Here is a 21,751-nt window from a genome sequence, read left to right on the forward strand (position 1 = left end):
TTCTGCGTATATGTATATATACTGTGCTACTGCAATATAATATAGATATAATCCATGATCCGTGTACATTTCTGTTCGTGTCCCTGATTGTGTTCATGTGTATAAGTGTGTATACGTGTTTTGTATAGTAATACATAAACAATGAATAACACATATAAAATCATATTAAAACGATAAAACAAAATAAAATAAATTATCCAATATATTAATTACTTAATCATCTGCGTAATATATTAATGTTCTGGTTATTCTATATATTAATTATATTATTAAATTATGTATAGTTCATATATATAAAGGTATATGCGTGTTCAGTAGCCTTAACTATGCAAAGTGCCCCTTTCTGCAAAAGAGAGAAGATCGACGGTAATATCATTTGATCACAATTGTAGCGGTTTGGCTCTTTGAATAGCTAACGGACTCGACGTACCAACTGTGTCGACGTATGTATCTACGTACTCTGTGTTACCCGACGCGAATTGCACGATTTTCGAGCTTCGAAACACGCGTACGCATTATTAATCTGCATTCCCGTTCGTCCGTCCGTTGTGTAAATGTATCATACGTGCACGCGATACGAATCGGAGCGCGGCGCGCGCGTAACCGAGCCGCGTGCACGCGCTCGGATCCGTCCTTGCGCACCACGGCTGTATATATACGTAATCTTTTTTTCCTTTCCTTCGCGTTTCGTTTAAAACCTTTATCGTTAATATATTATTGTAATATGCGTAAGGAAGTAAGTATATGTGTATATATATATATTATGATATAAATTTCCTCGCGTAAAAACAAACAAAGAAGAAAAGATAGAACAAACAGATTACACCCCAACCAATTAAATATCAACGTGTAACAATGTAGCGGTGAATAATCGTAACCAGCCCAGCTCTTTCAAGAGAAAATTGACACCGTTATTTAGAAAACGTAACACACCATTCAACCGGCCGGCCACGACCGTTAAACCGTAAACATAGTTCCATTAACGTATATAACGTATAATATTATAATATTGTATAGTACTAGAAATCAATCCGATTACAAGATAAAATGTTTCACCTATGCGTTTAAGTCCCGAATTCGTGGAATGTCTCACGTGATTTCCACTATCGTCTGCTGCAGTATTGCATCCGCTGATGTGTACGTACATGTGCATGTACGTGTCTGTATGTGTCTGTATGCGTGTGTAGTTTTAAACTGTAAATATCGTAGAGCTTTAGGTGTTCGAGTAATAAAAAATAACGCGTTTCATAGTTCAGAGCTCATATTAGAACTGCAAACTGTCGTTTCGCGCTGTTTCCGGTTTCTATTTCCGCTTGCACGTTTCTTTTTATCTACTATAAAAAAAACCGTTAAAAAGTATGCATAGGAGTAAAAGATTTCGTTGTTAGTCGATCAATATTGCGTGTCGCCGTACTTCCACGCCGTTACCGGAAGTACGCCAGGGTGTCGTGTGGCTGCGTGTCGTCCCGTCCCGTGTCCACCCGTGATTCTACATGCGTGTGCTCACACGTGCGGTGTGTATATGTTTGAGAGTGTGCGTGACCGTGTGCCGCATTAAATGCCTCCCCCCTTTCTTCGTGTACGTACATCCGATTCCGTGTATCAAATGTTTCTTCCGGTATGTGTACCGCGTGTGTATGCGCGCGCGCAGTGTACGTATCGGATACTCCTCGAGATCCTTGTTGAACTCCCATCACCGTGTTGAAAGCCCGCGAACTGGACCAGCCCCATACACGTGGCCGTGATAGATATTGGCAACAGTTGCTCGATGAAACACACGATTAGGTACACTCTAATATGAAGTCCAACTATAAACTCTTCAACAACTATGACTCACCCTGCTTATCGAATGAATTACTTCGAGTAAAACCGCGTTAATAATCAATAATTAATTAATAAATCGATCAATTAGAATTAGAATTCTTTTCCGGCTGTCGAACGGCATGTATCGGCCGCTAGGCAGCGACTACGGGAGGAATTGGCACCACGTTTGCTCCCACTTTAAATATTTATATATATATATATTATGTAATTCCATTAAATCTTCCGTTATTGTTATTTATAATATGTATAGCGGTAATGCGCGAATCGTGAACTCTCCCCCGAACTAATAACTCTCTTTAGTATCATCGATCGGTGCAGCGTTCAATCACCAGAAAAAAAATAAAGCTGCCCGGTCTTTGGACAAGGAGTTCGAATCAGTCGGCAGCGGGCACGCAATTACGCGCGCGCGCCTTAGCTGAGCGCGTCGACCACGCGATTCCCGGCCGGCCTTAGAAACGCGAAATCCGCGAGCGTTCAAGCCGAGATAATTAAGAAAAGCGACCCGCGCCAACTTCGATTCGTCCCGGACTCGGCAACATCATTATCCCGGATGCGTCGCACGTCAATTCAAAAAACAACAAGAAACAACAAACGGCCAGTTCGCCAGAAATCGAGGAGGAACTTTGTCGTCGCATCATCGGTCGTAAAAAAAACCGGTTCGAGTTGCGCCGGGGACGAATCGACACTTTCGAATTCGGCTCGAATCGAAGGATATCCCCGCGGCCGGCGGCGATCGCGCGCGCCAACTCTCTTTTGGCCGATTGCTCCCGCGCAATGCGCATTTTGGCGTTACAATCTCGCGCACCATACGCTCGAATCGCTAATACCTTTTCCCTAGAGCGTTTCGTGACTAAAGAGACCGTCCCGAAATGAAATGTCGCACACTGAACATCGTACACACCTTGCGTTTACAAAAAACCCTTCCCGCGATTAGGAGAATCTTGTCGATTTCTTAAGCGTAGAGAACCTATATAAAAGATTTGGTGTTCGAAAACGAAAAAAGCCGAGAGAGGCCGGCCTTTTTTACGTGGCCGTGACACCAGGGCCGTATCGGATTATGATCTAAAAACTGCGACAATACCCCCCTGCCGGCGCAGCCACCCGCGCTCTCTGTATAAGATTATCCATTTTATGTATATATATATATATTTTCACATATATATATATATATATATTCATATATTATATTCATTGTTAATTTTTTTCTGCTTTTGTTGCTTTCGGGGCGCGTACGTACGTGTAAATATATATATGTATATGTATGTATAAGATATATACAGACGCGTGCACACGGTCCTTTCCACGTTTTAGGACAGCGTGTTCATGGTATCGTTAGCCATCGCGGATAGCGCCAACGTTCCCGTAACGAAATCGTTTACATCGATCTTTCTTGCCTCGGGGTGTTTGCATTTAAAGTGCGTACGCAGGTTGTCGCTACGTGTGTACGTGGCACGACAGAGAGGACACTCAAACCTGCCGGGGAAGTGGACGTGGTAGTGGTTCCTGATGTGCGTCACGACCTTGCCGCACAGCTTGCACCTGTGAAGGTTGCAGCCGCCTGGCACCCGGTCAAAGGTCAGCCGCATGTGCCAGGCTTTTGAACCTGCAACATCAACACAAGACAAGTCACTTTCAACTGTTGGCCTCCCAACACGACCTACGACGAACGACGAGCCGCCCGCGGCCCAGTCTGTGTCGACGGCGGCTCGATCGCTTCCGTCTCTCTATCTCTCCCTCTCTCTTTTTCTTTCCTCATGTATACTATACATAATATATTTATACATGTATCGTCTCTCTCTCTCTCGTTCTCTCTCAGTCCTAGTTTCTCTCTCTTTAGCTTGCCTCTCTAGCCTCCTCCACCTCTTTCCATCTCCTTAAATCTCCTTATCCTCGCCTGCTCCTTCTCCTCTTTCTCCTCATCCATCTCCACCGCCGCGCTCCTTTTCCCTCGATTTCGTAGCAGTGCTTCTTTTTTACATACCTCCCAACTAATTTTCCCCATGTTTACCCTCCTACTTACGAATCAAGGCCGTGATCGTGCCGCACGTATTTATCTACATACATGTTTTCTCTCCTCCCTGCTCTCTATCGAGCAGATTTTTCCCTCCTCCTTCTCCTTCTCCTTTTCCTCCACCTCCTCTTCGAACCTCCACCCAGAAAAGCGAGGCCGTTCACGCGTTACACTCTCTTCGACTTGTGGTAGCATTTGGCGCGCAAAGAGAGAGGGCCGAGGGTCGAGGGATTAACGCGAATCGATTGAAATCGCGGGGCCACGAACGAGATTCGATAAGAAGGACTCGGGGAACGCGGCACGAAGAAAGAAAAAGAGAAAACGAGAAACGCGGCGAGAACTCGCTTCCGGAAACTGGCTGGAAAGTAGCGCGATTTACAAGCGTTCGAGTTGACCAAGGAGAGGAACATTGCCGGATATTTCGTTTCGGTATTTAAGGTCGTGTTTAATGTCTCCAGACGTGTAAACGTGATTATCGATGGGATCAAGCTTAACGCGAGTCTTTAAATGCCAACCACGGCGGCACCTAAGTAGATATCAATCAAATGACGCTTATCGAAGGTGACGGTCCCGACTGATATCCTCGTGAAACAATTGACAAAACACTTGATGCAGTGTTCCACTAACGTTCAATAATTCTTTTCATTCTCAAAAAAAATATCATTTATGTGCTTTCAAATATATTGTGTTAAGATTAGTAATGAACATTTTATTGTCTGTACAAATACTTTTACCTGCTGGTGTTTATAAGTATTATGTATGTATACATAATTATAAATAGAAGAAACAGCACAGAAAATGAAGAAATAGGTAAAAAACCATTGTAGATCGAATGTAGAGCGACAGATTAATTTTCACAAAAGTCAAATAACATTGAATGAATTTGAAACAAATTTAATTAACATCCGTCTACTTACAATTTTAAGTATAATGAAATGAGATTTTCGTCAATATTCCGATTACTTACGGTAAGATTGAACCCATCATCGATCATAAGCACGTTTCACGGTTAAAGGATGTATCACTGTCTCCGATGCTTCTAATCGTATACTAATTCATTGTTATATCATTGACAAATAAGAATGGCATCCTCATCTTGGTCAACAGCTGTCTATCTCTTCGGCTTAGCCAATTGGTCAACGATTACTTAAAAATTTTGTTTCCAATTCAAATCTTAGAGACAACTCCATTACGTTCATTTCAATCTCTTTTAACACGAGAGTCCGTTAAAAATCCTTTTTCCGACGATATAATCTCGCGAAAATACATTAATTTACTTTGAGCTCTTCCTCTGTTTAACTTATAGAACATAATCGTAAGAAAATGAAAAGAAAATAATAAAAAAAAAAGGAAGAGGGGTTGAGTAACCACATCATATCGCATAATGTAAAAGGACACTCTGTACATCGGGATTAAGTGCAACACACATTTACTTTTGCGTAAAAAGTCCTCTGTAAAAGAAAAAAAAAAGAAACGGTCGTTCAAACGTTCAAACCAGTGCAATTAACAAGAAAAATAAATACATAAACGGGTGACGTGTACAGGTTTGCTACAAGTTCTGTGCGTAGTCAAAGCGAGCTATCCGAGATGATCAACTTAAGTACGTTACTGTTCACTGCTTGGAGAAATTAATCGTACATTTACATATAGTAGAGGTAACTTTCTTCAAATTATAATCAAGTGAAGAAAATTGAACGTAAAACAAAATATAAAGATTCAGAATGGAAAATAACGAATCGGTCGTTAATCGCGATAAAAGCAGAAATTGTTTCCCACTATCAAGGGCCACAGCAGGGAGTAACGGCGTTGTTCTCGAATATATACATACAATGTCAGTACACGGAGCAGTCTGGAATAAGGTCGGGATTGGCCTAACGCGTAATGGAGTATTCTCTAAGCGTCTGAGCCAGCTGGTTAATACAGTTACGAACTCCCCAACCTGGTGACACACAGAACACCTCCGAGTGTCTGGCTCGTTCGTCTCAATTCACCGCTCTTTTCAATCCTTCTTATACTGCGAAATACAATCTATCAAATGGGAAAGCTAAAGGTAGGCGCAACTTCCCGGAGAAAGAATTATTATTCACTGATTGAATCCTTCCGATTATGTGGCCGCGTAGCGATAGGATTAAGCTTGCTGCAAGTTACTTTGAACCCAATGGTGATATTAATATATGCATATCCATCACTAAAAAATGAGTAATAATTCAATTGATTTTAATGGTTATCAAAATTCTGCTTCTACGTCATCCGTATTAACAGATTAAGCTCATTTTAAATCTTCTTGATCCAATTACAATTAAATAGCTTGTGCCAAAATTCCAAGACTATCAAGTGCACTAATCTCAACCACCCTCTTACGAACGTTTATTTATAAAATGTTAATCCTATCGGACTATTCAGCCACTAAATCGATTGCTGCCCACGAATGCACATATCGAACTCGGTCCCGTCGCTAGTCGCCTTCGTTCAAGGTGTTCTAGAATCTGTAAAAATGGAGTCCCCTCCCACGTAGAAGGATCCAGAGAAAAATGAAAAACAGAAAGAGAAAGAGAGAGAGAGAGAGAGAGATATCATATGAATGTTTTCTCAAAGACTTAAACACGGTGGATCGCGGTGCGCGGTTGCACGTGGTTCAAGGTGCGTGTACCGGTGATGATAACAGGAACTCGTGATTCTTTTTAATCTCTCCACTCCGGAGGGATCGAGGTTCCGCGGTCCTGAACCAAATGAGCGAGTTGAGACTCCATTTTAATATAATGCATATTCCCAAAGCAGGAGCGCGTCTGTATGCGCGGCGGTCTCACGTACTCGTTCGAGAGTACGTATCAGAGATCGATGCGTGACACATATACGCGTGGAAAAGGTAATGCACGTATGGGTAGGTGTATTATACACGCGTATGCAACGTGCGCGGGCGAGCGTGTATCAGGCCAGTACTATCTATTTCCTGACAAAACTATTTCACGGCGAGTCGACGTATCGATCAACTCCACTGCATTCACGCTACCTTCCCCATTCCGTTTCCCTGACAGCGCGATTAGCGCACAGTTTAAATAATATTCGCGTGATAGGATGTAGATGGCGGACGTTTATGGGGAAAAGGTGAGAGGTCATTTTGTTAAACTACGATCGATCAACCACGAAGCTTGCGTCGGGGAAGGGCGTCGTACGGTAGGGACGGAAGGGAGAGAGGGGAAAAAAAGAGAGAAAGATGGACGGGCAGCCGACGGGGAACATGGGCAAGGGTGAAAATGTTAGTCGAAAGGGGAGGGGAGGGGAGGGAGCGCTCAAAGACGTTAAAACTTTTGACGTCCCGCATCTGCTTCGATTTTCAATAAAATCTGATTTCCGACACGTAACGCGTTTTCATTTCGCGAAATGTTCAAAGGTACATGGATATAGGTAGGTAACTGCTATACGGGAATATAGTGGGAAACCTGGGTCTGCCGCAAGAATACAGCAAGCGCCGATCCGTCGACGACAATGCGTTTCTTCTTCTTGCGAGAGAACTTCGTACAACCTTCCTCCTTTATACATTTATGTACATACATATACATGTAGATAGATAACAGTAGCCTCTTCATGGTAACAGATGGCGAGAATCGGTAGAATGGATAATCCTTTTGAGCAAAAATATACCAAAGATACCGTAGATCCTTTGAGCTCATAGAAGCTTCCTATTATATCATATTACAGACACGTGAAAAAGTCTGTGGAATCGCATTTTCTGAGTTTTATAGCTGCGGCTGTAAAAATATTCTGTATCCAATCTCACGCACAAACTGTTACCATTTCAGAGAGATCTATGTACGCAAGATCGATGTACAAATTTGATACGATTTGTTAGTTTGAGCTGTTCTGGGTTAAACGTTGTTAGACTCTTTGCTTGTAATTATGCATCAGCGTGAGTTACTAGTTACACGGTTACACTGCGTATCCTCTCTCGGGCGTACGACAAAGGCGTGATGTACAGTAGTTGTATGTATATCCCGCGTGTACACGGTGAAGTACAAAGGAAAAAGATAGATAGCTAGTTAGATAGAAAAAGAGCACGTAGGTACACGTCTAATGAGCATTAGAAGAGAGGCCGGTCACAGCGTGAGAGAGATAGAGAGAGAGAGATAGAGAGAGAGAGAGAGAGAGAGAGAGAAGTGGCGTTAATAGACACTGAAAAAATGGAAAACGAGAGAAGCAGCTGCTCGAGAAGAGACGATAATACACTCTCTGTCCTCCGACCGAAACGAGAATCTCCTCTTTTTCCAGAGACGAAAAAAAGATCGGTAGCTTTTTCTTCCGTAAAAATCGTCCGCCAAAAGAACAGTTCTCGCGTGTATCAGCAGAGCGCGCGTCGAAGCGCACCGACCACGAAGCATACATCCCCCTGTTTTACATGTCTCCTTTTATCAGTCTTTTATTATATATTTTTCCCGTCCCTGCCCGATCGCCCTCATCCTCGTTTTTCTCCAGCCCTTCCCAAAAATAGCGGCCGACATGGGATGTGTTTTTGTAACGGTATCGAACGATAATCCCCAGCGTACGATAAAGTATCTGTGGTTCACGATATTTGGTATGGCTTCAATCATTGTTATTTATTTCACAAATCTGTTCAATACAAAAATATTACAGTGTATATATATTCTCGTAAATATATATATGTATATATATATATTTATAAATATGTGTCTGTATTATATATATATATATAATTTGTGTCCATTTTCTTTCTTCGAATCTGTTGATGCTTAATTAAATGCCTAGTTCCTACGCTAGTTTAGGAATTCTAATAGCTAGGTACATCGGGTGTTTGTATATTCGCGTGTCGATTTTCTACAACGGTTTTAAATACACGTGCAATAAAAACTTGATCTATCCTGGTGCAGACAGATGTATGGTACTTATGTAGTCGAGTCTCTCGCGTTTTTCCATTCGCGAGAGACACGTATGTATGTTAGTGACAATGAGTACGCGTGATTCGTAACAAGCAGCCTGTCGAACTTAATCCAGAATAATAGTCGATTAAAGGAAAAGTCATTCACCGTTAAAATGTTAAAGCTATATTAACACACGCTGTAATATGCCTACAGCCTGTAACGATTAAAAATAGTATGGAATTGTTTAACTCTGTAGGAAACATCTTAAAGCAAGTTAAAAGCTGTTTAAACCGACATTTCCAAATATTCAAGATATAATAAGTGTCCGAAATATATTTGTAAATTATCGTACAGGAGACGAATGAAAAGTTTCATCATTGCGATGGTAAATTGTATACATTTCGTTTACAGGAGCAACGAGCGGGTACCTGCAATGTCCGAGATCAATGAAAGCGTCATCGCGAGGACGAACATCATAAATCAGTGTCCCGGTTCGTTTTCGCGCTCACACGTAATTGTATTTCGCCGGCGCGTCGAACGCGAGTTCGATCCGATAATGCCGTCTCGACGTCGGCAAATTGAACACGAAAATGGCAAAAACTATCCACAGGATCCGAACTAACCGAAGAGCCTCAACCATCGATACTTTTGCCATGGAATGGAAGGCGGTATATAAAAGTACACACGCTAGAACTGCTTTTCACAGGGTTGGAAGATTGATTGAGGTAGCGATGCGAGCGTTTAATCGCATGGAACAGCCGGCAGGAAAAGTAGCGGAGTCCCTTTCAACCCACCGACGTCTACCCAACGCTGTAGCCAACGCTAACGGAGGAGGAGCACACTTTCGAAAAGCGGCGCGCTGAGAACTAGCACACCTAGAAGTGACCGAGGGGCAACGGTGATATATTCCCGCCTTGCGAAGTGGCTATCGCGACTTCTGCGAGCTGCATTAGCTAATCAAGCGAACCGAGAGAGATAGAGATGAAGCTCGGCGGAACGGCGTACGTTTCGATTGAACAGCCCACGTGGGTGAGCGGTTTTCCACGAGATCGCCGTACAAAAAGATGAAGTCATTCAAACTTCGGCTTTTGTTTCGTCATTTATTTTCGCGAAACTTTTCCGAATACGACGCGAGCAAAATAAAGAGAACTGGATCTAGGGGGATACAGTATCCGCCTCTTTACCGTCGATTCGATCATGCATGTACTGGTATGAAAGAGTCCGTGCCGCGAAGTTATCGCGGGTTCTGAGCAAACGATATCGCTTACAATAGAATCGAGAGAACGGGAGGAGGGCTTCTGATCGTACTCTACCACGCTGCCCTGTAATCGACGTTAGACGACACGTGGAGCTACTTTTCTGCGAAACTTCGAACGTATTTATACGTTCCTCGGTTGCACGTCACGTCGATGGGAGTCATACACGAAAATAGAAAGAGTACCGCGTCACGTTTCCCAAAAACCGAGGAGCGAGACGATTTGCCAAGGAACACCATCGAGGAACTCTCCTCACAAAAACTTTAGTTCGTATCCGGAATTTCTATACTAACAGAATGTGAATCCTGAGAAAGGAAAAGCTGACTCTAGAGGATCTAAAGATAAAACGTCTGAATCTGTTAGCCAGAGCTCGTCTATTGGGTTACCTTCAAATTATCGGGCTGCGTGTACGTGGAAGAGATCGCAGTTGCAACGGAGACAGAGGGACAATATTCCGCGGCGGTGTTAGCAGCGATCTTACGCGATGACATCGGTTAGTGACCGAGTTGCCACAATGGAGCCAGCTGCACGCAGTTGGGAACAACAAACGTCCCAGGCTATCCGGACAAACATATCGCACCGATGGACAACGGCGTGGCGCGCAGCAACCACCGCCGGCACACACCGCCGCCCGTCACCCTCGACGCACGGCCGAACGAGAGAATTCCTCGGCCGGGAGGGTAGCAAGGGCGGAGGCATATCCAGCAGGACAGCTGACACCTCTGACCTTGCGGGGCAACCCCCTCTCTCTTCTCAGTGAGACACCACTAGCCAACACTGTAACAGAGAGAGAGAAAGAAAGAGAGAAAGAGAGAGAACGTGAGAAAGAGGGAGGAAAACAGACTGGATGTTGACTAGCGTGCAAAGGGGAAAACGTGAGGGATGCAGGAGGTACGGGATGAGATCCCTTTTTCGAGGATGATCCTTGCAACGCGTGACACCAGACATTTGCATACGCTGACATCGATCACCGTGTGTTGTTTCCCGACGACTGTGCTATGCAGGATCGGAGGACAAAAGAAGGAAAGATAGGGAGAGTTACGTGGCTGAGGGTACGAGACGGTATAAGAGGGATGACAGGAACTAGGATAAAGAAGGTCGGCAAGTACCGATGTTATATCTCTTAGCCTCTTTCTCGTATCTCTCCACTTCGTCCGACGGTTCATTCGAGCACCGGGTGTGTAGCCGCGTTTCTCTGTGTATGTACGAATAGAGAAGCCCGGCTACCGGTGATATACGCGTACGGATTCAACGAAACAACTGTGCAACTGTCATAGAAACTGTTTCGGGCCACACCAGTTTTCTCCCTCCGTAAGCGACGATTCTCTCCGACTACGAGGCGAACAAACCCTCGGATGCGTTTTCCCCCTCGTTTACAGCCAGGTGATGCTCGCGTAGAGAGGTTCGACACAATAGAGGAACGATTATTAGCTCGTCGGGGTAAAAAGGTACGAAAATTCACAGCTACGGAGGACGGGAATTTTTTGTTCCAACGATTGTAGGAGCATTTCAACTTTGATAATCGACCACTTAGAGATTGCGAGGAAGATTTATGGTATTTCAAAGGATGAGACCACGATTAAATCGAAATGGGATTACGTCCAGAGAGTGTGCTGGCCCAACTTGATGAAATCCCAGTGAGATCTCGCTTAAAAGCTTTTCTAACAACCGATTTATTTTTTACGTCCGCAAAACATACTGCTCTATTCCTCTGCTTTATCCGGCCGCGAAACTCAACTGACGTCAAGTTTAAAATACCTTTGCACGCAATCTATCCATAAATTGTTAAAAGAACGACGTATTCGAATGTTGCTAGCTGCACGCATCAGTTCCGGCTCGTGCACTGGATAGAACCAATAACTAACACTGATTGATCGCGTAACCTCCCAGAATGAAAGTAATGATACGCTCGAGGCGACGGCCGAATGCAAACGAAAAATAGGAAGGATGGAGATTTAAATGTGATTGTACCTAAATATACAATGCATAGCTACCAAAATTTGTAAGAAAAAAAATTATTACTTTAAGGATGTATTGGCTATATAGTCAATCCCAAAAGTTTATGCACTTCAGAAACGCATTTTTTAAAAAGAAANTCCTTAATCCCGCCTCAGCTCCTGACTCCTATTTTGTACGCTACTAATGTCAACGTTAATCTCTATAACTATAAGATGTTCGTGCTTTGTTTAATTATGTAAGAATTACGACTCTACACCTGTTTCATACAATGAATCTACTTTAAAATATCCATAAATATTCATATCTTTAAAAGCGGGTAATCTGACGGCAAATAAATTAAACTGCTTCATTACAAAAGAAAGTGTATTTCATGGTCCTCTAAATTCTAACTAGTGTAATATATTTTACCACGCGCTCTTAATAATCGAGCTGGACTCGAGGCGGGCATTACTTTGTGGATTTGCTTCAATTTAAATCTGAATCTCGCGCTGTTCAAACATTTAGTGAGCAAATGTCTAGTTCAAACAGGTACGCTCATTATTCTATCCATCGTTTATAATTCATGTGGTGTAGATATAAATGCAGAATTTTAACCCTTTCACTGTGGCGCGCTATCCCGGAGAGCCATCGGTGCGGACGCCGATTCGCACATCAGTATATTTATAGAGTATATTTATGTCTGTCGTATATATTGATAAACTTGCGAGGGCGTATACATACGTCTGTGTAGTGAAAGCAAGATAAGAAATCTATAAATATTGCATTAAATTATCGAACACTAGCATGTAAAATTAGAACAGAATGATTAAAGGATAATTGTATCCTCTAAAGTGAACTATCCCTTCGAATGTGGTATAATAAAATTAATATTTCCTGATTTAAACTTTACAAAAAATTCATCTATCGTTCTTTTCACACGTGGTGGAACTTTCGAACTTATCCGAACAGTTCTAACAGTTAATTCTTCAGGCACGCTTCCATGGTGCGGTGGATTTTAGAAAAAGCGTAACTCTCGAAGAAAGTCCGAGAAACTTTCTAGATTGCGGAACAATCCGTACGATATACGCGCGACAAGTTTACGGGATAATCGCGAGGATTTCTCGAAGAGTCGCGACCGGAACTCGAGAACAGTCGTCGCGTAGGAACACGTATGCACGAGTGGTAAACACTGCCACAGCCGTGTAGAAATTTGCGTGCATCCGTAGTGACTTTAGTAAGCTGACACGGAAAGCAAAGAAGAAAGATCTAACGAAAATTTTTTTTGAAATTGAAATGAAAAAGATTAAGTGAGGGACCTGAAGACATTCAGCCCTCCACCGAGACCACCTGTTTTGCAGTATTCTCGATTGATCAGAAGAGACGTCCCTAGGAATCAAATTTCTGCAACTTCTCTGTGCGCCTTGACGCAACGCGATCAGTTTTCAAGATCCGACCACTGAAACTCTTTCCCTCTATTGGTTAAGCTAACAGAGTTTAAAGCGAACGAGCACAGAACGGAAAGCACGAGACTCTTGTCGCGTACTCAAGAAACCGAAACTCTTTGCAATAACTGAGCTCGTTTCTACTCACTGATCCTCTTTATCGAGCCCATTTACTCTTGATTTCCACCGTTCATCCATGATACACGGCCTTCTAATGAGGATACGAATATATGCCTTTAAATCTCTGAACGTGCAAAATTATGCAACCCTACATTTTTCATACATATGTATGAAATACAAATGTCGCTAATGTGATTCCTGATTGAGTGTCTCAAGCAACGTTAGATAGTAACTCTAGCACTGAGAAGTTAAGAAGCTTATCATGAAAAAAACCTCCTCGTCTTTCGTGGTCGACTCTCACCCCTTTCGCTCTGGAGACTGGCTCCTCTTCACTGTAGCGCACTCCGCCGCGTCACGCTTGGGAATATTAAACAACCGATAGCACCCGCGAACCATCGACAGCTATAATACGCTGTGCCAAATTTCGTCCCCGAAGTCGCTTTGTTCGCTATCGATGAACGATACGCGAGAATATTGGCCGAACCGGTTCGAGATCCGGTGGCTGATTTTCCAGGCGGAAGTAATGGTATCGGAGAGCGGCGAATAGAAAACAAGAAGTAAAAAGAATCAGGATGACAGGGTGAGAACGTTTGACGAACAGTGGCTTAATTAGCGAGCAATTAGGGCTAGGCTAATGTTGCCGATCTTCACAAGCACGCTATGACAAAGGCTCCTAAGGTGTAAGAGGAATTTTTTCTCTGGCCAATCTGTCTGCTGCGAATTTGATGCACTTAGAAACTGAGCATTGCGTTCTAAAGTGTCGGGAAATGAAGTTCCCGCGGAATCTGAATCAGCATTTAGAGAATTCAATAAAATCGATAATCATGTGCAATTTGTCATATGATTAAGATTTATCGAAATGCTTTTTCTTCTGTTGTACAGAATTTAATGAACGCAAAACATTTGAAAAAATAATTAATTAAGAAGTCTTGCTATTTCTTGGAAATAATTTACTTCATTCTTATCATCGAACTTCGTAGTTCGCATAAACAAGACTTCGATAACCTACGATAACGTGACTTCAAAACGACTTCATTTGAAAGGAATGAGTTAAAGTATCGCAGCAATAACTGACAATTCGAGGAGATGATAATTTGAATATCTTTATGTCTAAGAATACTGTAAAGATCGCTACCCCCGAGTGATCCAAATAAAACTACCATTTCCGTTATGTATATTCTGTCTGTTGAAGCATCGAGATTTCTAAGAAATTTTATAGCAACGGAACAATTGTCCTCTTTGAGATGAGGATAACTGAAGTTCCTAAGCAAACGTTCTTGGGGGTATTTTAAATAAAGGTATACACAAAAGTGACTAAAATAGCTGCTTCACATTGATTATACTTATGTAGCTAATCAGTCAGGTAGGCGACAGATCGATGGTAGCTGAAAAAGTAATAATCGTGGCGCGCGGGAAGTTGACGATGATCGATCGGCTGAGGGACAACGCAAGAAAAACGCGCGCAAAAAGAATAATCACGTTAACGAAAGTGAGTATGACGAAATTAAATGCAGCGGCGACTAAACTGATGGACCGTGTCATTGCAACGACATGGACGTGAAACGACGAAACGCTTTTTATCGTTGACCGTAGAGCGCCCTTTGACCAAGAACTAAGCGTCAGCAAAAGCTTGCCAGGGGAAAGTGAGCGCGGTACTAATTTCCATTTCGCTTCTGTCAAGCGCTTACTCCTATGTACTTATGCACAGGGAAACCGACCGATTTCCTTACACCAGACCTGTTAAAGGATAGACAGAGTTGTGACACGTAGACGAGGCTCGCTGCGCCCGCGACGTGACACCGTGTCTCGTCCAACGACACCAAGATCTACCGACGATTCTCCCTTCCTACGCGACTCCGCCGAGTATCGCGAGAAATTCATGGTACTAATCAAGATACAGGAAACTGATCAATAATTCACGCGAAAGGAAAATATACCGTTTGATTCGGAAATTCTTCTTCTTCTATTTATAACGTGAACGACTTTTCCTTTTTATCACGTTTAATTTTCAATTGAGGACAGACAATGGTTCGGCAATCTTCGTTCGATTCCATCGGTGAATAATCGACCGATTCGATCGTAAATCGTAATCTTAAAATCCGCTTATCTATCACGATACGATGCAGACGTGGGTATAAACGAACGATCGCGTATTGTTGCTAACGATTGGAATTTCGGACCGTGATCTGTTCAGTTTGATAAGTACCTACAGAATTACGAGCCGATACGCGCTGTCGCGCTTCTAGTAGCCTCGTCTCGTCTCGTCTTGTTTCCTCGTCACAATAATCTCACACGTACTCTAAGCACCTTGCATGACTGGTGCTTTCCGAATTAGAACGTTACGAACAACACACGATGCTGTCGCCGGAGTTAAGAGCCTATCGAAAGAAAGAACAGACCCGTGAAACGGTTCTTGACGTTGACTGACGCGAAAGGAAACGGAAAGACGAAACGATCTACGCTCTAGACGTCACTTTGTAAAATGGGCCGCTAAATGGAAGCGTTCAAGAATTCAAGATTCCATAGCATTCGCTGAAATTCGGATACCCTATATAAAAACTATTAAAATGCTAAATAGTTTTATGAAGTAGAGGAGGATCAAAAGATGTTAGATTTTTGGTGCAATAGTAAAATTAAATTTCGACTTATTGACTTTGTACTATAAATAAAAGAGATCGTTCTGTCAATCATATAAATAGATTCATTCCCGGATCGTCTGCTTAAAATTAAGTCACTGATTTCCAATTGGGAAACTAGAAATATTTCTGACTGTAAAAATAATTCAGCTAACAATTCAAAAGTGACTTCACATGTGTCGATTTCACAGAATATCAACGAATGTAAAATCATCGGACGTCAATCAATGAACGCTCATCCCAAGTTATCCACTCGAGTTCTATGACAGCCGCAGAGCGGGCATACGTAATTCCTTGGATTCTGTGTCAGATAATGATTGTTCAGATTCGACTCGATCCGAACGCACAATTTGCATTTGCTACGATATGTTCAACGAGAACTTCTCGGGAAAGAGTTCGACAAATTAACATTCGCAATGTATGTAACCCACGCGTACTCAATGTCCCGTGGGGTTAAAAGTGTGGTATCTGCAAATAAGAGAAGAGTCATGTGTGAAAAACGGCCATCGACGTGATTCGATCCGGAGGGACCACCTTACTCTGTTACCCTGAACTCGTTTCTTTTCGTTTTGATCGAGTTCACTCTACTAGGAAAGGAGTTACTACATAGGTAGCGACAGCGTGTGAACGTATGTACGTATGCGCGTATACGTATGTACGTAGGTACTCTGTGTGTGTATGTGTATTTGTGCACGGCGCGACGTGCACGCGAGCACAGAGAAAGATCGATGCTTGATTATTAGATGTGAGGCACTGTCGATAGGAGAAACCGGTCGCACGTTTACATGTTACACACGGTGATATATCATAGCTGTTTATTATATATATTATATATATCGTTATTGATTATTGATTAGTCGATTATTGTACTTTAAGTGGAAAGGCACCATAAAAAAAACCACTATAGAGAAGTCTGTTCTTTGCAACAGCCTTTGGACCTCAGAGACTAGTTCATCATGACTATTTTATCGAGCCACGCTGGCCCATGAGTATCAGCGTTTCTTTCTTATCTCTTTTTTTTTTGTCTCATACTCTCAGTCTTCGACGTCTTTCACAACCTACGTATGTACGTATAAATATAAATAAATTATTAATATAGGATCTATAAATAGGCGTATAAATAGTTACTTAATACTGATCTCCTCTCTTCACGTACGGAACAAGATTTCTATTGCGAGATACAAAGTTACGCGCCCCGTCTTCGCGACGAACGGTGAGCATGGAACTTAAATGAAATACCCGGGACGCGACGCGCGTTATAGGAGCGTTATTTCGATGCGAATTTCCTCGTGTTGCTCTCTTTGACAATCATCCTCTCTCGCGGAAAAGCGGACCGCGCAACGTTTTGCCGGCCAAACTATCGCTCTTATGAAAATCTAATCAAAGACAATATCTTGAGGTTCCTATTTCACGTAACTGCAGGATTCGGTCGGTGGAAATGAACGTACGAGATCGTGGGAGGTGCGCGTTTGTGCTAAAATCCAGTTCCATGCGCCGCGTGCGCGCGTATAGAAGAGGCAGCGGTGACAGCAAATTTCGGTTACCGAAAATCTTTCCCGTTTCAAAACGTAAATATTCGGAAACGTGGCATTTTTGCTTGCTCGGGAGGAACAGCTTAAACTCCTTACGCGGGAGGTAGTATACATAATACCTACGAACACGATTAAAAGACACTTTCACACTTTGTACTCGAACTGACTCAGCGAACTTGAGATCCACTAGCGATCGATTCTACGAACACTGGTAAAAATTATTAGCAGCCGTTTCTTTTAAGAGCAATCGGCCGGAAATTAATTTGAACGGTTAATTTCTTATTAATAAAGAATTCTTAAATACAATTTGGGAATATATTATTTAGACGTATGTGACGATAAATAAATTAAATTTCCTTAAGGGAATCATTTCAAACCGAGAACACGATTAAAAAACTGATCGGGCGAGACCTTGGATCGTCGCACGTTCAGAAAATTAGGAAGGTAAATATTACCATTGCCGAAATTACGGGACGAAGAGCGTTTCAAATGCGTTCTGGCTACGGCAGCGTTGAGATAATTTTTCCCTCGGCCGGAAAGTAGGGACGACGCGACCATGGTGAGGACTGGTATTTGACGGGGATATGCTAGGCATAGTCAGCGAAGGCGCATGAGGAGAATAGTAGTGGAGATCGACATACGGGTGAAAAAAAGGGGAAGCGAGCCGTGCGGGAAAAATTATCTCAACGCTGATCTACGGTCCCTACCTCTTCGATTTCTCAATCAGCGTTTACCTATCAAATAAGATTTAGTGCGCGAATAGTAAAAAATTATAAAATACTTTCCATCGCTCTCCGTCGTTTAGATATCGCACGCGTACGCGCAAGACTCTAGGAAAGATACGCTTCCGATCTCGCTAAGAAGTGTTTGTGATCTAAGCGCATGAACGGCGATATCAACGATGTCTCTCGTATCCCGTGCTTTAACTTAATGTGCCTTTTCAAATTATCCGATCTCGTTAACGATACCATGCAGATTTGACATTGATACTTATCGGGGAAATGCGATTTCATGTGCTTTTTTATGTTCGCTACGCTCTTGCCGCAAAGCTTACAACACTCCGTACCGAGGTTGGAATGTTCTAGCTTCAACTGACTGTCTTTACTTATATCCTTCTCTTTATTGCAAGATCCTGCTGTTCCTGGAATTACAAGATCGCGTTTCAATTATCGTTGATTAGTCTACCATTTATGATTACCGACAATCTCTACTAGACTCATCATAAGATATATAATGTAACTATACGTAAAAAGAAATATAAATGTTATATCTCGTAGTCACATTCTACGGTCATATCAAAGAGGTTGCAGAAAAGAGGGGATTCTCCTAATTAATTACGTTCCCCATTCAATATTACGATGATATTACGAAACACCACACTCGTCTAATGATATTATGCATTTAACACGTCCAAGGATGCCTACTCGTAGTCAAACGTAATATACGTACACAAAATAAAAATGATCAAACCACGTGAAAGGAAAACCCACAACTACTGTCTCATCACTGTCAATAGTAACAATCCAAGACGCAAAGCTAAACACAACATTTCGAAGAGAAATAAAAGACAACATTAACAAAAAGGAGACCATAGTAAAGAAATAGGAATGATAAGGAAGAGGGAAATTATATGTACTGGGAGACAAATAATAAGATAAGAAAAATGAAAAAACAGAATTCCATTTTAAAAGATCAAGCTGAAGAAAGGCTTAGCAAAGAGAACTGATAGTAAATGCAATATTTTCTTTAAGACGAGTGATGGTTTTCTGGAAGAAAATCCGTTTGTCTAAAAGATCCGTTGCCATTTTCTTTTGTCAATTTCCATTTGCGCGAGATTGATCGATATTTATTTGCAACATTGCTAGAGCAGAATTTGCCTGACGGCCTTTGCCACTTGATGGACAACGACACGAACTGACCACAACCGTAACGACAACGTGATCGTGAGTGCGACGAAATTAACAAGACGTCGACAACGATGACAACGATACGCCTGCTAGATTCAGAGCCAACAAGTTAAAAAAAAACGGGCCCTTGTATTAGCCACAGATTCCTCTTGCGATCCTTCGACTAACCGGTGTCAAAGTGTACGAGCAGCGTGCGTCTCTTGAGACGATCACAACTGGAACGTCGTCGTCTCAAAAAATAATCAGAGCTAGCATAGGAAACGATGACGGTTATATAACTCGCTTTGCTACCGAACCGGTGTGTGACGCTCGTATTCGATTCATCAATCACTTACGTAACACACTGACCGTAGCATACACATGTTCGTACTTTGTTGCTAGTACCTCCGTTTAGTACAGATTAAAACAAACAGCGCAAGAGAGACACGTGAGGATGTAAGATTAAGATCGCTAGTTATGTAGTGACGTAAGACGTGGCAAAAGGTAACTTGTAAGAGGATAGAGAAAACAGTGTTTAAAAGACATGCACAGAGAATCCCGCCAGTAACGATATACGTATATGTGTATATTTATATATACATATACATACACACGTGCATATATCCGTATGCATATATATACGTGTATATATGTATTCGTTTATAAATAAATTTATATAGATATGCAAAACACACGCAATACTATACGTTTACTCCGACCCAAACCAGAGATACGCTCGCAAGCACGCACAATTACCCGCTCATTCACACTGTGGATATTCCGTTACTTCGTCACGCATACATAGGCTCATCTATGTATACTGGAAATGTATACGTGGGCATGTGTGTATGCATATGTATTATTTATATATGTACATATGTGTAAATTAATAAAAGGAAAAAGGAAGACGCAAATCGTACAGCACCACGTACGCAATATCATCGAACACGCAATCATCTCAAAAAAAAAAAAAAAAATATTCAGACAAACAGAAGTACTGTCCATTTGCTGATACTAATAGAAGAAACGTCCAGTTTGCCGATACCATTTCCCAAAAGGATTAACTGCATTTTTGTTAGATAATACTTTATACTTCCTATTATATTGTTAACACACTTACGGATTTTTAACTACCACGGTGTGACATAGCAAATGCACGATACCATCACCACAACACCAAAGATTTATGTCATCTATGTCCATGTATATGTATACGTATGTATATATGATACACGCACACGTTTTTCAATCGCGTGTGCATATATCTACATATACATAGGACATACGTATACAGAACGGAACATACTATGTATACAGGATACAACGTATAGCAAAGAAAGTTGTTCATGTTTTCTAAAAAGAGGTTTCCACTCACTACGCTTGCCAGACTTGGAAATAGAGGGATGCTCGCTTCGTACGCCTATGTACGACTCGACGCGCAAAATTTCTTGCAAACGTGCATGCACATCTCCCTCGATTTCTTAGATCTCGCGAATTTCCGTCGCTCGTTATCAAATTCTCCTTTTAATTACACCTGATTCGTTCAATTTGAAAACGATTGATATCAACGTAAAAGTATAGGAACGATAAAAGGAGTATTACGAAAGATCACGGTTGCAACGATTGTGTGAGCGGAGTTCGAACGAGTCGGAGGAAATACGTGAAATCTAAATGTAATTTTGATCGTAATAATAGATATTTTTAGGTCTTACCATCAAGTCCGTCGAGCATTTCTGGAGGATTATGGTGTTCGGACGATTCAATTCCTGACACGCCATCACTTAACGTGCCTGTTGTTGATCCTTCCTCTCCTAGCAGTCCAACTGGATGACCCTGTAGCACACGATATCACTTCACATTACAAACTTGCACAGAGATAGTTAGAAGGCATTTATTAATAAATCCTCTTATCTTGAAAAATATTTCTTATTTTATTGCTAAATTAAGCTGCGAGTCGAAAGAATGAAAAAAGAAGTCACTTTCTGTACAATAGTTTAATAAAATAAAATATATTTTTAAAATGGAAGAAAAATAAGGCAGATTACGATGTTACAATTGGATTCGTTTTTAATAGTTTATATTTATGATGCTTTGCAAATTAATTTAAGTGTGTAATGTAATCATAATTAAAGAATATGCAAATGAGAAAACGAAATTTATATTATTTATTTATTTAGTCATCCCTTATTATTTATATAGCTTATAACATAACAAGGAGAGAATAATTTGATG

The 21,751-nt window shown here is 41.7% G+C and overlaps 1 protein-coding gene across 8 annotated transcripts in view; it reads right to left on the reverse strand.

The window, feature by feature from the left end:
* LOC108623420 (sex determination protein fruitless) overlaps positions 1 to 21,751 on the reverse strand; it is a 59,629-nt gene that overhangs the window by 26,605 nt on the left and 11,273 nt on the right. For 3 of the 8 annotated variants that reach the window (XM_026812241.1, XM_026812242.1, XM_026812243.1), the window contains exon 4: positions 21,232 to 21,352. In XM_026812241.1, the coding sequence (XP_026668042.1) occupies positions 21,232 to 21,352 (121 nt within the window). Of the gene's footprint in view, positions 1 to 741; positions 3,428 to 5,268; positions 5,287 to 10,322; positions 10,743 to 13,191; positions 18,775 to 21,231; positions 21,353 to 21,751 lie in introns of those variants that run through there. The other 5 variants (XM_026812238.1, XR_003388961.1, XM_026812240.1 and 2 more) reach the window with 5 other exon arrangements.

The sequence above is a fragment of the Ceratina calcarata genome, unplaced genomic scaffold (genome assembly GCF_001652005.2).
Source record: "Ceratina calcarata isolate Rehan_Ccalc_2016 unplaced genomic scaffold, ASM165200v1 scaffold267.2, whole genome shotgun sequence".
Classification (NCBI taxonomy): Eukaryota; Metazoa; Arthropoda; class Insecta; order Hymenoptera; family Apidae; genus Ceratina; species Ceratina calcarata.